Genomic DNA, 17,351 nt, shown 5'->3' with positions numbered 1-17,351 from the left:
AAAAAAAATCCCAGCAAAAAACACTGACATGAAGGAATTTCAAGTGCAAACAGAATAATGCTGTTGTTTCTGAAAATTTGTAACTAATTGATCATCTTCTGCAAGCTAGAAAATAAAATGTGTTATTTGGAAGCAGTTCATTAACGCTCTTAAGATGGATGAATATCAGTTTGAGTAATCTGTTTGTTGGCACGTCATAAATATATTTGTCCAATTCTGTTTTATGTAACAAACTCTATCACATGTAATCTTTATATTTTGCATCTAAATAGAAGAATTCATGAGTATCTTAAAAGAGATTTTCAGGTAGCAGCAAAAATGACAAGATGTCCCTATTGCAGTAACAGTAATGCAAGTCAAAATAGGACAGTTAATTTTGTCTAAATTCCTAGAAATCCATTAATTGCTACTTTTTTTTTCTGTCTTGTTATTAGTGGTAAAGATAACTTCTGCGTGATTTATTGCAGTATGCAAAATTGTATACTGAGTGCAGTTCAAAGAGGGGATTATAAACATAGGACGTGATAGCTGTAGTTTCCATATTACTCACATTTCAATGAAATTCAAGATGTCTACTGTTCTAATCAGTTACTATAAAATTATACTGACTATGCCTCTGCCTTTAAAAGATTGCTAATTTTTGCAAAGTGTTTATTTAAGTATTACCTAAAGAAAACTCTGGAAGGCTGTATATTTAGTACTTCCTATTTTTTCATGCTAATTCACTCTTTTAATTTTTTTTAATGTATTAATAAATCCAGATAGATAATTCAGTTTTCAAAAAGAGACTTAGCCTAATTCCCAGGGAGATTCTATAACTTCAGTTATGTTTGAAGATGCAGATTTTGACTTTGTAACTCAACATTAAATTAATAACATTAGATCTTGGTTGACAAAGACATCTGTTTACAAGAGGATGGAGGAAGCAGAACAATGCCTAATAATGAGTTAATATGGATGGGCTATGTAAAAGCAGTTGACTTTAAAAATAGTAAATAAAATTAAATTAACCAGCATCCACTTTTTATTTCTTATCTCTGTGCATATCAAATTAATTATGCTAAATCATATTTTTAGAATGATATAACAGCTTAAGTAAAAAGAAATTGGTAGTAAAATCTATTAGCTCTAGCTTGTATTACTACCTACATTGCAATAGAATTGATTGTCCTTTGAAAGTATTTATACTTGTAAGTATTCAGAAAAAATTAATTCAAATTTATTTCTAGTAGCATTCTCTAGAGTAATTTTTAACCTCTATTGTCATTTTGTGTAAGTAATTAAAGAGAACTATTTATAGGAAAAATGATTAATCTTCACCATGACTATATGCTATTTTTTTGCATGTTCTATTCTGGTTTATGCAAAGTATTTTTCCTTTGTGGCTTTAATTCCTGCTAATGCTCAGTGTTTTCATTTTGTTGGATATGTCTGTTACTCGTAGTATACTCAACAACTGTTGTGAAAATAGATGAAGTAGGTCTTAGAAGTACCTTGAGACATTCACGTGCTCTGGATAACATCCTTTGAATACAGCTGAAAGTAGTGAAATTTTCAGAATGTGGGCAGTAAAGCCCAGCTTAGGAAAGCTATTGATGATTGCTGTACTATGGAGTATTTGTTTATTAAAAATCAAATTTAATCCTTGCACAGGGCTTTGCTTAAGAGAGGTTGGCAGGCCCAGTGCCACACCAGCTCATAAATGAAAAAAAGCACATATACAGCTTTTGTGTTTGTATTCTTAGATTTGGAGAAATGTTCTGCATCTTCCTTCCTTTGTATTTATGTTCAATTTCCTCTACAAAGTTATTTTAATTATTTTTGCATAAATGGGGCAGAAAATTCCTACTGTAGAAGCAAGAGAAGCTGATGGTAAGCACTTCTGAAACATGAAGTATATTTCCTAAGCGTTTTGTCTGGTCTTTAAAATACGAGAAGAAACGATCCTCATTGCTACTAGGGATGGGTATATCATAGAATCATAGAATGGCTTGGGTTAGAAGTGACCCCAAAGATCATCAAGTTCCAACCCCCTGCCACAGGCAGAGCCACCAACCTCCAGATCTGGTACTTGACTAGATTAATCTTTTCCTTAGAAGTGGATCTCATCCTGTTTCTTAGTAAGGCGAATGGTAAAGCATCTGGCAATTTTAATTTTGGTTCTTGGAAATGTGATATGATTTTTAAGCAAATGGAAAGATGGAGGAAACTTTCAGGTGATGTTGTGATCAGATTTCTTTGTTTCCTAGAACATCATTACTCAAGTCTTACTCAGTCTGCCATTTTTAACTTTTGGTATCCATCATGAATAACAGAACAGCAGCAGACTTGCGCAGTACTCCTGGTATATGTCAGATTGTGGCTGATTAGAGAGGTTTGAGGAAGAGTAATGCTTTTCTACTCCTGACATGCTCAATCATTTCAGGATTAAGTAAAATAGTTGTCTACATCTGGTTTCTTACAAGTTTGTACTTGTTTTTCTTGTTTAGCATATGATGAATTTAACAATTCATTAACAATCTCACCATATTTAAAGCAGTCTCTTTTTTTTTCCCCCAGGCTTTATAGATGAAAAAAACTAAAGCAAAATCCAGTCATTTGTCTCCATCTCTTCTATGAGTCAGTGACGCAAGTAGGAAATGGAGCTCATGTTTATTCTTTCTCCCAAGAATATAGGCCCACGTACTTGGATCTCTGAGCAATACTCTACCCTTATATAGCTTTTAAAAAATAATTAATGCACAGATCCAGTGTTTAACCAATTGCCAAGTGTGATGGTAGACAGGATTTTTCTCCACAGACATATTGACAGGAACCTTCAGTTTCCTTTACTTCCTCTGAAGTGCTAAGGAGAGATCCTTTGTTAAGACTAGATGGCTGTTCTACACCTGTAGCTTTCTAAATCAGCAACATTTTTGTTTTGTTAGTTCCTGTGTTTACTGCCTGGGAAAGTGGGAGTTCTGGGAGAGAACGGGGGATAAATGAGCAAGGATTGTACTGAATTATCAAGAGCTGCTAGTTGCATAGGTCTCTTTTAGTTATACATGTGCCTTTTGTAGATCTTCTGAAATTTGAGCATTTCTTCAGATTTCTTTTTTTTGTAGATGATTTATCCTGATCATAGTACATTTCTTTGCCAGTTGTCATTAGTTGATGTTAGAAGTACAACCCATCAAAGGTATTTATGATTTTCTTTGTGATGGAAAAGTACAAATAGGAAATATTTTGGAAGCCTGGATCACAAAATATAAATGAAAAATTCTCAAGGAGCAGAGTGGAAGAACCAGGTCTTAACTTCCCTCTCTTGTACCTGAATCACGACACTATATTCTGTCCCTTAGTTCTAATTAGTATCGTGTATTTTGTATGATTCCTTTGTTTTACTACAACATGAGCATATGGATCAGAAATCTGTTTTAAATATAACTAATTAGGTGAAATGAGCTCTATACATATGTTTTGAATTTTGAAGCTTTAATATTTTGAAGGGGATTGGATTCTAAATGTTAAAATCAACATTCACCTTTTGAAGGCTTTTCAAGCTTTCTTTTATCTTCATTCATGAGCAATTATGAGTTGCACTTTTGCCAGCTAACAGAGCTTTCTTTGTCCTTGTATCCTAAGTAAGAACTGCAGAGGAATTTTCTTTATTAATGGACTAGTCCACTTCTCTGTCAGATCTATCTGGAAAATAGTTTGCCAAACAGATCTGTTCCTAGCTCTAAAAAAGGCTGTTTTTTTTTGTGCCTGCAACTGAAATATATTATGAACTTGGAGAGTTGATATATTGTTTGTTATAACAGATAGCTGCGTAGAAAAAGGGAGTATATATATGGGGGCAGAGATATTAGAAGTTAAGTGAAATGAAGGAAACCTAGTGGTAATCTAATTTTTGAAATAACGTATCTGAAAAGTTGAACAGTCTGATTTTTTTTTTTTCTTTAATATGTTTCTTTTTTGCTAGAAATATGTAGTTGCAAAACAAAAATAATCACTTTCATGGGAAAAAGTGATTTGCAAGCATGGAAGTAGAACAATATTTAAGCAGGTTTATATGATTTCAATTTTGAGGGTGAGATCTAGCTATAGATTGCTGAAAATGACTATGTTTTGATTATAGTCTGTGAAATCCAGTAATTCAAAAGGATGTAGGGTCCAGGTGTATGCTTTGCTCTGTGTATTTATATGCTGATTCTGTCAACTGTGCTTGTTTGGAGCTCTCAGAGTATTTTATTTCATTCCTCCTCATATGCAGGCAGTAAATGCAGGACACAGGTGTTCACCCCACCTCGTTGATCAGGCTAGTGACAGAAAGGAAATGACACTGCCTAATTCCCTATCCAATTCTGTTTGCTAGACCATATTGGCTTCCAAAAGTAAAATTAGCTTTCAAGCAGTAGCTAGAAAGTTGAAACGTCCAAAACTTAACTGTTATTCATGCTGGTTGTGCCTTGCTTTCCTTTTTTATAGATCTAGGAGAACAGGACTGCTTCAGACCTTCTACTGCTAGCTGCTGCTGCTCTGGTTATAGCCAGGATGTTGTAATATTTCTATTAGTGATCCTTATTTTCAAATTGTTTATAGCTGGGCATGTGAAAACTCCTGTTCTGAAATCATTGCAGCAATCTCTAGCCTACCTTCACTTTGTAAAGTTGAAGAGAAAAATGATTCAGAAGATGCATTTTACAGAAAAGTGAACAAACTCAAGATTCTTCTTTTCAGTCTTTATCATCTGTTTTTCAGAAAACTTGCTGTTGATTTATTACTTCAAATTTTCAGTTGGCATAAACTTACAAAGGTCTGTTGGATCAGTAAACATATTTTGGTTAGTCAGAAGAAGGAAACCATTTTCTTAATTTCAGAATTACCGCCTTTTGATTTTTCATCTTTGTATCTTAGGCATTCTGGGGTGAATTCAGAGCTTACAGCAGGCTTTAAAAACATTGTCCAGAATATGCAAATTTGATGCTCTACATTAGCTTTACAAACATGTCTGACAAACAATTGAGTATGACTGAAGAACTGGTACTTCAGAAGTAAAATTCTGCAAGGGGTTGAGCTGTATGGCATCAGCTTGACTTAGCAGAAGAGAGTTAGCAAAAGCTAACCATGAATTATAGAGAAATCATCCAGTAACAGGTGTTGAACATTTTGCAGATAATGTAGAAGAGACCAACAATATCTGTTACATAAAATGCAGTTGATCTACTGTAATTTACAGTTAAAATATTCTTAAATCTTACCACAGAAGCAATTAAATTGTGAAGAATGATCATCTCAGCTAAATGTTCTAAAACCAAGCAGTGTTATTTGATTCTAATTTCTGAAAAATAAGATTGTTCTCATCAGCATGAAACCTATTCTCTGTACATAAATAAAGTAGATGTTTGTACTCTAAATCGGGCACAAAACAGCTGAGAAAAGAAAGCACACCTTTAACTTGCTCTAGGTTGCCAGTGGAAGTATAATATAATTGTAAACCCTGAATGCGGCTTCTCAGGTATTGAAACCATTGTTTCCCTATTAATTGGATGACTTTTTTTTTTTTAAATGAAGTGTTGCTCCAGTATGATCAATTAAGATGTCTGTCCCCTGCTGGAATTTGTTGTGTTGAAAGGTCTCTCCAGAGCTTGATTCTGCCAACTTTTCTCCGCCATCACACTCCAGTACAAGGTTGTGTTCTGCCACTGCAACATTCCACACTATGATGAGAAAACAATCCAGCATTAAAGTCAGAGACGCTGACCTGACTTGGGCAGGATTGGTTTCCTTTGTTTTGTGTTGTCAGTGAGATTCAGTATAAGTGGCTAAAATTGACCACTTTGTCTTTCCTTAAGATTATTCACCAGCAAGCCAAATTGATGGGTTTAGTTGTTAGTTTTCATATAGTTAGAATTTGAATACCTTGTCTTATGCGTGGGGAATAAGCTGGAAAAGTTTTGATACTAATCCATCTTGACATGATGGAAGAAAAAGGAATTATCTTAACATAGAGAACAGAACTTCAGAGGCATCCAAGTGGTTATTTGTATATATGCATCTTGTGATGTCTGGGAAAGCCCTCCTCAGAATAGCAAAAGTGCCTATGCCAGAACAGATAACCATGCTCAGGAGAGAAAAGTGCATAGGTAGAGAGAATTGGTGTCTTGTCCTGATGGCTTCATCTCTGCACCTTGCATTACTCTTGAAAAGCATTCCTGAAATTGTTGAGCTTTGTATGTCCCATAGGTAACTGAACTCTGCTATCATGTAAATATATCTAAGCAAAAAGGATGCAGTATGTACTTTACAATTTTGAAGAAAAATATGTAAGTGGAAAGTTAAGACAACATAATTTATCATTATTTGATATGAGGAACTTGAGATAATCATCTAGTACAGTAAGAACCGAAATTAAGGAAGAAACAGCTACCATATATATTCAAATGATTGAGAATTTGCTATTTATACATGCTGTGGTGTATGTTCAGGCACAGATAAGGTTCTGGATTGTGTCAAGTTTCAGCTTTGCAATCAAATAGATATCTTAGCTTGATGATAACCATTTTTTCTCATTTATACAAACATTGACCAAAGACAGTTTTCTCTCAACTCCTCTTTATCTAATTGACTTGAAACAGAAGTGTGCTTATACATGTCATGACTGGCCTTGTTCAAGCCAGAGTTTGCGATTCGGATACAGTCCTGTCATGATTGTTCTGGAGGCTTGCTGGCAAGTTCCTGTCAATAGTTGGTTTGGTCACATACTGCGCAGCTATGCCTATCAGGCAGTGCATGTGTGTGCAGCCACATGCTGCCCTCCAGGCAAGGAAGTGCCTTCTGTTGACAGTGCAGGGAGGGTGCCCCAGGTGGAGCTTGCATGATTTCATCCTTTAGTTTGCTGAAGCCTCACAAATCCAACATGCTTTGTAATATAATAGTTCACTAGGCAAATTCATACCTGAAAAGAACCCCTGCAGCACCGTATATTGCAACTGTAGGCAACGTAGACATATACACTGTGTGCCAGCCAAGGGAGAGTTCTGTTAAAACTTGCGCTGAATGATGTTCTCATCCGTCCTAGGTATAGGAGGGTTCTTGCCTGATCTTGAGTCTAAGTCAGGCTGATGAAGCCACATTTAAAATAGCTGTTGCTTTTTCTGTGCGTCAGGATTGAGTTCTGCGGAATAAAATAAAGAACATGTGCATGCAATTAAAGTACAAAGGAAACAGGAAGGGGGATAGCAAGGAACAAATCCAGAAAATAAGGAACAGTTGAGCATCGTAATTACAGACATCTGATTATACTGGAAGAATTAAAGGACCGAAAGAACTAGTCCTACAATCATTCTGATGGATATACTCTTCCTCCTCACTAGACTCAGACCTTTTTAAAAATTTTTGAAGTTGCTTGTATTTTCAAAATAGCTGTCTTTATCCTATGTTCCCCCATAGCAAAACCTGTAGGAAGATCCGCAGTACAGCTTCTCCAGGAATCTCTATTATAAGTTGCACAAAAATTTGCTGAAGTAATTATTACTTCAGTGCTAAAATGAGAGTTCTTTTAGGAAGATCCTGGCAAGTCAATTCTGCTATTTTGAGAATGAAGAATTGTTATTCGTATTTTGGAACCTGTTTGGTATGCATGTGTAAAAATCTATCACATGAATCTTGTTGTTTTTTTTTTAAATATGACTAGGGGCTCATGAATAATTTTGAATTTATTTAAAATATTGTATGTAAGCAGTTGTTATTAACTGCATGGTTGATAAGCATAATTTTATTTTGATTTCCATTAAAATGTGTGAAGCTTTGTGAAGTAGTACTGGAGATCGTGACAAATGAATGGGCTTGACACAGAGCATTTCTGTGTTATTAAAGATATATAAGAACACTGATTCTTCATTAGAAGCTGGTCAGTCTCCTGGGTCTTTTCTGTTGAATATATCAAATGGGAAAGTATCTCTTTTCAACTGTTAGCATAGCCAAAGAAATCTCCAGAAGGAAAGTCTCCTAAAGATTGCTTCACCATTCTTCCTTCTCGTCTCCCCGCCACCTCCCGCAGTTTTTTCTGTAGTGGAGGATGATCTACATTTAAGGATACAGTGTTATTTTCACTATACTAACTGAGATTTCTATGCAAAAAACTACTTTTTTTTTTTTTGCTGAACTGATAAAGGCTGGATATCCTATGAAAATGGACTGGTATCCCAAAAAGAAGTTTGATTTTGTTTCTAACGTGGCAGTGAAAATTGAAAGCAAGCTTTAGTTAAAGAGGAGGCATGTAAAAGAAAAATAGGAAGTGATTCCAGTATGAAAAAGCAGGATAAAATAAAAAGAATACAATTGTCATAGGAAAGAAGAGTAAAACTAGTCCTGTGCCATATTTATATTTTTAGAAACCTGGACTAAAATAGTTTTGATGTCACATAAAAATAAATTTAATGGGGTTTTGATTTATATTCAGGGAGATCTATGATAAATACGTACTGAGCAGTACATGCAAACATACTACTACTTTGTACCTGTTTGATGTGTTTTCAGTAGAAAGCACCATGTTTCTGTTTTGTCAGATGGTGATTATTACATAAATATACAGGATAGATGAGATTCTGAATGATCTATTCAAGTTTAAAAATTACTTTTTTTTTTTCTCTATTAAATCCACAGGAGAAACTTAACTAAGCTGTCCCTCATCTTCAGCCACATGCTAGCAGAAATCAAGGCTATTTTTCCAAATGGCCAATTCCAGGGTGATAACTTTCGTATCACCAAAGCTGATGCTGCAGATTTCTGGAGAAAGTTCTTTGGAGACAAGTAAGTACAAATGTTTTGCACAATTATTAACTGTTTCTAATCTTAAGGAACTGTATTTTCACAAACTCAAATAGTTCAAAGTATGTGAGCAAACATTTTAAAGATATTTTCTCCTCCTTTAAATTAGGTAAAATTGGTTAATTTATTTTATTGCAATGCTGTAAAAGGGTGGATAAAAGTGCATGGGCAGTTCTTCCAAGGGTATTTTCGATTGATCATAAATTGGACTAGCTTACGTGAAGTTTATTAGTTTCATTCTAGGGTGAAGGGAAACTGTTTTTGTGAGATATGTGGCAAGTCATGATACTTTGTATTATGTATATTTCACATTTGATAAGTCTGAAGTCTGAATTGGGAGCCTATTATTGATCTCATGGACATGTTTTCATGTATGTTTTCATATCCCACCTTAACTTTCTTACTAGAGTGATATTTGATATTAAGTAAATTAAGTAATTTGTTTAATTCCTTACTATTTAAACATTTTTTCTTTGTACTACCTACAGCTGCAGATGACTAATGTTTTCTTTTGTTCAAGTTCTGTCACAGGAAAGGGGTTCAGTAACTGGAGATATGGTGGAAGGTTTTATCAAAAGAAGTTTTTGGAGAAATTTAGTATTCTAAGAGTGTGTCATAAAATGAGTGCTGAGTGATACTTGTAGATAAGTGAGAATTTAAGATGTAGGTGAATAGAAGATTCACAGCTTCATCTTTCTCATGTAAAGTAATACTTTGCAATGGAGCTGCTTTATGGTCAAGTCTGATATCTTGTGGGTTGGCACATTTGTGAAGTAATTTGACTGTGTGAATTTACAACAGTTTCATTTCCTTTTTTTTTTCTTCTCTTTTGCTACTCTAAATGCAGTTAGTGTTATTTTCCAGATTTTAGGTTTCATTTCAGTGTGATCTGGTAACTTCAGTCTTCTAACAAATTTCTTTCTCGTATAGGTAGTTTGAGTATGATTGTCATTAAATCAGTCTCTCTTTTTGTTATTGTTAAAGGAATTTGGCCATGTTTTGTCTTGCTTATGTCAATTTCTTAGAATATCTTTAAAATGCCAAAAAAGATTAAATTAAGTCTCTGTTGTTTAGATTTTTTTAAAAGTGTCAGTCGAAAGGAAAAAAAAAAGTAATTTTTGAAAGATGATTTAACTGTGATCATCTGCATTAAATGTCTCTGTTTTCTTTTCTCTTCCCTTTGCTTAGCAAGTCTCTACCTCCTGGTCCTCCTTTTGTGTTGGACTCTATCCTTGAATGACCTTATCCTGCTGTCTTGATTCCGAGTTCCATTTCTGTCACTGGGATTTATGCATCTTCTGCAAGCTGCTGTTTCTTTCTGGCTGTCAGTTATCTGATCATAATCAGCCTCTTCATATTCTCTATTCACTGTTATGTTCCTCTTTGCATTTGTCTGCTAACTTGTACTTTTTATGTGAGATTCAAGTGTTTCACTTCAGGTTTGTGGTCCTGCCATTTTCCTTGGGAACTGACACAAAAGCCAGGTGCACAAGTTGTTAGACAGCAGGATACAGTAACATATAAATAAGTTTTTATCAGAACAAGACTGATAAGAAGAATTTTTAAACTTCATCAGTCCATCTGAATAGCCAAGCTCTGCCCTTGACTTTGTCTGTTCTCACTTAACTGTTTTCTTCCTTGACTCATCCCCTGAAGTGCTTCTTTCTAATCCTTTTCAGGACCATGGGGCTTTTACTTTTTCTTATCTAAATTTCTTAATACAGACAAGTTAAATACGAACTCTCAGTACTTAACTTTTTTCTTTCCACATATGCTGTACCCTCATGCCTTGTGTGTGTACCTTCATAGTTTGTTTGTTGAAGCATCCATGGACCAAAAATGCTCTGGAATCCTGGCAGTTTGGAGGTGACCAGTTAATTGCATATGTAACCTTGGTTTTACATTTATTTATTTATTTATTTTACTTCTATCTGCATTTCAAACTAGGTAAATAACTACAGTTTCTGTTAAACTGAACTCATTTAATTTGCCTGTCTTCTAAACAGTGAGGAGTTGATATGTGCATGGAGCCTTGCTATTTTCTCACTTGTATGCTTAAGTAACTGTAAAGCATGTAACAACATGTATTTTCAGACAGATGAGAAGGGTTTTTTTGGCATTACACTTAATCTCTTCATTAAACAAAATGCCTAAAGCTTTTTAAACATTAATTGACTTCTAATCCATTTAGAAATATATGGCAGGTATGCCTTTGAGCAACATCTTTTACAGTGGGCCTGTTATGACAAATTAGTTTGCAGATAATTTAGTATCACTTCCCTAAAAGCAAAGCCTACATGAAGATTTGTTGCAAACAAATGATAAAATCTGTTTTTAACCTGACCTCCTAGGGGTATGCCCCTTGGGCCTTGTTGAACCTCCAAGTCTTGTAAGGTAACCGCTGCAAATGAAGAAGTGCTAGAGGAATCACATTGCATATTCCCTCAATGCATTTCTGTTTTCCAAGGCTAGCCTGAACTCCTTGCTTGTTTTCAAAGCTCTTATTTTGAGGTCAGTAAGTAATTCTGCTCAACAATGGAGTGTCAATTAAAAGTAAGTTCCACTTTACCTTGGCTTCTTATGCATAAACTGTAGCAGAAGAAAAAGAAGCATATTTTAATTTGCTGAGAAATGAAGTTTTTTTTAATTTGCTGAGAAATAAATATATAATTTCAAAGATATATAATTTCAAAGAGCCCAACTTGTAATTATTTTTTTCTGTATCTGATGTCTTTCACCACTCTTCCTTAACAAGTGGGGAGCTCTAAGTTTTGTAGTTTTGTTACATATGTCTGTCCGAATACTTGTTGCAAAACTATGCTGCTGTAGCATAAGTTTATTCAGCCCATTGTTAAACAGTAATATAAGATGCAACCATTACTTCATTGTTTAAAGCAAGTCAGGTGTGGGTTCACGTAACTTTGAACTCATTAGTAGAATAAATGACTGGGTTAACTACTGAAAGTCTACAATACTTATATGTATGTGTATATATGGGGACTGCTCTGAAAGTAATGCCTCCTTATTTATTTTGTTGACCCTTTGTGACCTCAAAGGTAGATGATGGTAGTATGGCAGTAGAGATTGAACCTTCCCAGCAGTATTCCCTTACATTTTGTTGCTGTGTAACAGATGGCAGTATTATACAGTAGTGTGCATGAAGCAAAGGAGTATCATTGAAATTCTCCATGCAGAAAAAATGACACTAATTGAGATTCATCAGTGCTTGCTGAACAGTGACCAAACAGTGTACGTGAGCACAGTGAGGCAGTGGGTAGTGTTTTTCAGCAGTGATGACAGCAATGTGAAAGGTAAGCCATATTCTGGACAGCCATGCAAACTGCAAAATGAAGAGCATCTTGAACAGCTCATCCACACTAACTGGTGGATTACAACCAGGAGATTGTGTGTGGAGCTGAATCAATGCATTGGTAACAGTGGTGGCAATGTTGGAAACAAAGTTTGTGCTAGATGGCTCCCATGAGTACTCACACAGGAACAGAAATAACGCAGTATGCAAGATTGTCAGGATATATTGAACCAATACAGGGCTGAAGGTGACAATTTCCTGGATTTAATTCCCCGAAATGAGCTGGAGTCAAAATGGCACTTTATGTATTCCTTATTGGAGTAAAAGTTGAAAACACAGCCCTCAATGGATAAATTGATATGCATTGTCTTTTGGGATAGGAAATGAGTGATCCTTTTTTTTCGATTTTGTACAAGCTGGACAAACCATCAACTCTGACTGCCATGTCGTGATGCTGACTAAACTGAAGGCTCAAACCTCCAGAGTCAGACAAGAGAAGAAGGCAACCTTTCTCTTGCACCATGATAATGCTAGGCCTCTGACCAGTCTGAAGACCACAGAGCACATTGCTGTTCCTGGCTGAGCTGTTCTACCATATCCACTGTATAGTCTGCATCTGATGCCTTCTGGCTTTGATCTGTTTGGGCGGATGAAAGATGGACTGTGTGGGCAACACTTTCATAGCAGTGGTGTTGTCATAGCAGCTGTCAAAGAGTGGGTCACCTCTACTAGTGTGGATTTGAACAAGAATGGCATGCAGGTTCTTATTCACCACTGGCAAAAATGCATAGCTAGTAGTGGTGATTATCTTGAAAAATACTGTGTTGTTGTGGAGAATTTTCTCTACCAAGTAGTCTTCTTGTGCTCATTGTATCTGTTGTAGCTCCTATGAGCATAAATAGGAGGCATTATTACTATAGGAGGAACCTACATAGCTGCTCTTTGAATGTTCTGTGGAGAAGTAGATCTCAGCAGAGAAATTAAATGGTTTCAACAGAGCAGGGTGCTGAGAATTCTAGAAATTCTTGACTTTCAAATCCCTCCTCAATTTTTGCATTTCTGAATCACCTTCACAAAACTTGTAGGTAATGTCAGTAGCTAGGAAGTCTGGGAGCAAGAGAATGCTGTGGAACTTGTGAGAGATGCAACAAACTTTATAATGGGAATCATCAGCACTTACATAGGCAGAGTGCAGAATAAATAAAATGTTAAATAGTCAGGAGCCTTTGAGTTGTAAGTATTTCTAGTGATGCATTCTTGAGAGGAGATGGGAAAGCCTCAGAAGTGATAGGATGTTTAGAATGGGCCTGATAAGAAGAATGTAGGTTTTATGTATTTACAGAGAGGGGTCTGACTGATAAACCAAGGTGGAAGATTGAGACTGATAAATTGGGTGAAGGAAGACAATGGACTTCAGCAGTATAATGAAGGAAGAAATGGAAGAATTCATTTGATTTCTTTGTAAGGGCAAAGTAGAGTACATACACAGGTTGGAGGGCGAGTGATGTCAGCAGTGTCCAAATAGAAGGCCCCTTGACTTTGTCAAGGAAGTTGACTGAGAAAAGTTGTCATAAAGTTGAAGGAATAGAGCGAATTTTGGATTTGCATTGTGAAAACAAAAACCAGCAATAACCGAGAACTTTCTAAGGGCTGAATAATGTCTACAGTGGCCAAGAGCATAGCTATTTGATGTATTTATTCACTGGCTATGAGGAGGAAGACAGACTTCTGAAAAAAAACACGGGCTGTCTGAAAACAAGGTAAGGAATAAATTGATACAGAGTTTACACCAAGGACAAGGTCAAGATTTGAGATTAAATACCATATCAGGAAGGTGTGTGACAGGGACAAAAGCAAGAAAGTGGTAAAACTGAGGAAGTGTGACTTCTAATTTTGTACTGGTTACTGGAACACAATTATTGGAGCAAGTGATTTTAGTGGAGTTGGCTCATAGGTCGTTCTGTACAGAGTTTACCATTATAGTTGTTCTGACTCAAATTAGAGTTTAATATACAGCTAAGCAGTAATGCTAAGTGGAACTGTGAAATTGTAAGGCATGTAATCAGCAGTTACATTTGTTTATAGATACTTTAGTAACCCCCAGTGGCTTGTAAATATGGATATAAAACATAATCTGATCGCTTCTTCATTATCTGCATTTTATCACTGCATAGCGCTCGATGTTAATTTCCCCTGGTTCCTCACTCATTTTAATAGCATCTTACAGCTTTTACTTATTTTCTGTTCTGAGTAAAAATGTGCAAAATACCACTGGGAGCAATCCTGAACTGAAAATGAGAGTGGGCGAGATGACCTAACAGAGCTTTCCAGCCCCTGAGTTTGTAAGCTATGGTGAAGTCATGCAGCTGCTTTGTAACTATTGAAGTTTGTGATTTGCGGCTGCCTTCATGTTGCAGAATGAATCAGCATCAAAATGTTAATGTTCTTAGATTTTCATTTTTTCACAATTGTGCCATATATTCTCTCCTTTAATGTTTTACTCTTCACTGTGAAATACTAAAAAAAAAAAAGTATTTTTGTTCTTGTTAGATAAATTGATCCCCCTACCTCTTCATTTCTGAGGAAATGGAAATTATTTCACTACTAGGGTCAAGTACATTACTGTTTTAAAAATCTGATATTAGGTTGTTTTTTCTTTTTCCCATCCAAGTCCTCAAACTTTTTCTTTTAACTGTTATTCAGGGGAAAATGTATCTATTGAAGAAAGGTATTTCAGATTGCTACTTCAAAATTTTGAGTAGTTTTGTTTCTATTGTGGTTAGTGCTGTTTGGCTCAGGATGTAACAGACATAGCCTCTGTTGCTTGGATTTAGAGAAGCAGCAGTAAAATAGGCACAGATCACTTGACAAGACTTAACTTCAAAACATTTGACTGTCAAAAAGTGAGATCTCGGGTAAACTTGGTTTTAACCTTGTTGATCCCCTTAAATATTACTTGTTCTCATGTTTATGTTGCTCATAGTACCCAAGAGCCATCCTATTGCCTGAACACTGTAAATTATGGGTTGAAGTGGTGATCCTGGCCCAGAGATGTGCTAATCTGAGTATGAGCTGATGTGGAAGGAGAAACAAAAAGATACAAACAGATGAAAGAGGAAGAGGCAGTGATGTGGAAGCCCGTGGTGTTTATAACTGTGAAGATGGTTTGACAACAGAAAAGGTTAAAGGGAAGGAGATAAAAAGAGAACGGGGCTTTTAGAAGGTGATTGTTTCCTTGGCTTATCAGCAACATGCAAAATATACTTTTTGGTAGCCTTAGCCTGAGGCAGAGGTAGAAGGTATAATTCCTTAGCAGCTAGGGAGACATAAATCTGTCTAAATCTTTTTTTGTATAAATGTGGTATTACCAGATTTGAACAAGAGAATATTACAGAGAAAAGCTGGTCAACAGAAAGGTGAAAGACACATAGATTGCTCTAAAAGTAATACCTTTTATTTATTTCCATGGAAATTACAACAGGTACAAAGAACACAATACATGATTTGATAAAGCAAATTCTTTGCTACAAAACACTATTTTTCAACATAGTCACCACCATTAGCTGATTTGTGCAGGGGAGAATATCAAAATGGTCTTCATTTACTGATGTCATACCTATGCATGGGCCATCTGGAACATGGCTTGTCTTTCACATCACTGTTGTCCCTGCTGACACATCACCCACCACCTCACTATGCTCACACCCACTATTTAGTCTCCATAAACACTCAGCAAGTATTGTTATATGTCATTGGGTGCCATTTTTTCCACCTGGGGGAAGAAAACACTTTGTTTACACTTGTGTCAGATGCCATTTTGTCAGACTGCTCCTCTGCCGCCATCTGTCACACAGCAACAACGTGGAATGGAATATTGGTGGGAAGGTTCAACCTCTACAGCTGTAACACAAATATCAACTTCTGAGGTCATGGCCAGTAGGAGACTCTACTTCTGGAGCAGCCTTTTTATGATAAAATAAACGAAAAATACAGCGGTCTTCAATGTTATCTGGGTGGCTGAGAATAAGGTTAAATTAGATATGCAGAAGATAGAGAAAGAAAGTTGTAGTAGAAGACACACATGATTGTGAGACAGGAGAATACTCTTGGTGAACAGTCAGGAGAGGCAGCAGTTTTTTAAGGCTAAAAGAACTTGCAAATCATGGATGTGCTTTGGATTGCGATTTGAGATCAGAGTTGGAAATGTACAGATAAACTTATCTCTTTGGGGACTCTTCAGGAAATGCAAGCTTCCTGTGCCTCTTAAGAGGAAGTACGAATTCACTGTCTCACCAGCAATGTCCAGTTACATGCCTTTGGATATTTTAGGTGGTATATATTTCTCATTTCTGAAGGCTTATTTTCTCATTTTACTTTCTCTTCTCTCACACTAGAATCATCTATATTTGTTCTGTATTATGTTATTTTCTAATGAATGTACTGGCATGATATGGCAGAATTCATCTTTTCCCTTAGGACTGAACTCCTCAAGCATGTCAGTTTTTTTGCTCTGCAGCTCAGAAGCAATGAAAATATGTGGCCTCTCACTGAAAACTGAAGCAACAGTCTTAAGAAAGTGCTGTGTTCAGTGATGATAAACTAAAATCCACATTACTCACTGCAGGCGTGCAAAAAAATGTTGTTTCTACTTGGGTCAGCATTTACTTTGAATATTTTTGAGTTTGCTCTGAACACAGTGCTGCTCTTTTCATTTTGTGCATTCTGGCAATGTTTCAGAGAGTTTCTTGGAGACAAATGTTCACTATTAAGTGTAAGTTACACAGGTATATGTTTACCTTCTTAAACAAACTTGAGGCCTGTTATACTTGAGGCCTGTTATAGTTCAGATGGGATCAGCGTCACTTGATGTTTGAGAATAGCTGTATTTCTGCAGTTCTACTGGAAAGCTATATTTTAAACATTCTCAGAAAATGTTTACTTCCTTTTCAGGTTTATTTTCATGTCTTCTGCTTTTTAGTAATGTGATAAATATCACAGAGTTTAAGGAAATCCCGTCTACACATGGTCAGGGCAAGAAGGAAATAAGGACCTAAATTCCTGTTCTAAACTGTATGAAAGTTATGTCCTGGACTCTTGTTGTTTTTTGTTTTTGTTTTTTTTAATGAGAATCTTAAATAAAAGGACAACCCCAAAGTAAATGCCAGAATGCAGATAGCTTTGTTGATTGAAGAGATGTTAAATGAACACAGGAAGGCCTTTCAGGGGG

The 17,351-nt window shown here is 35.9% G+C and overlaps 1 protein-coding gene across 1 annotated transcript in view; it reads left to right on the top strand.

Annotated features, from left to right (window-relative positions):
- Positions 1–17,351, top strand: part of CBLB (Cbl proto-oncogene B) — a 124,475-nt gene that overhangs the window by 55,011 nt on the left and 52,113 nt on the right. The window contains 1 exon segment of the mRNA XM_019619423.2: positions 8,650–8,796. Coding sequence (XP_019474968.1) covers positions 8,650–8,796 — 147 coding nt within the window.

This window comes from Meleagris gallopavo, chromosome 1, assembly GCF_000146605.3.
Source record: "Meleagris gallopavo isolate NT-WF06-2002-E0010 breed Aviagen turkey brand Nicholas breeding stock chromosome 1, Turkey_5.1, whole genome shotgun sequence".
NCBI lineage: Eukaryota > Metazoa > Chordata > Aves > Galliformes > Phasianidae > Meleagris > Meleagris gallopavo.
The sequence above is the reverse complement of the archived record's forward strand: the minus strand, read 5'-3'. Positions and strand labels throughout refer to the sequence as shown.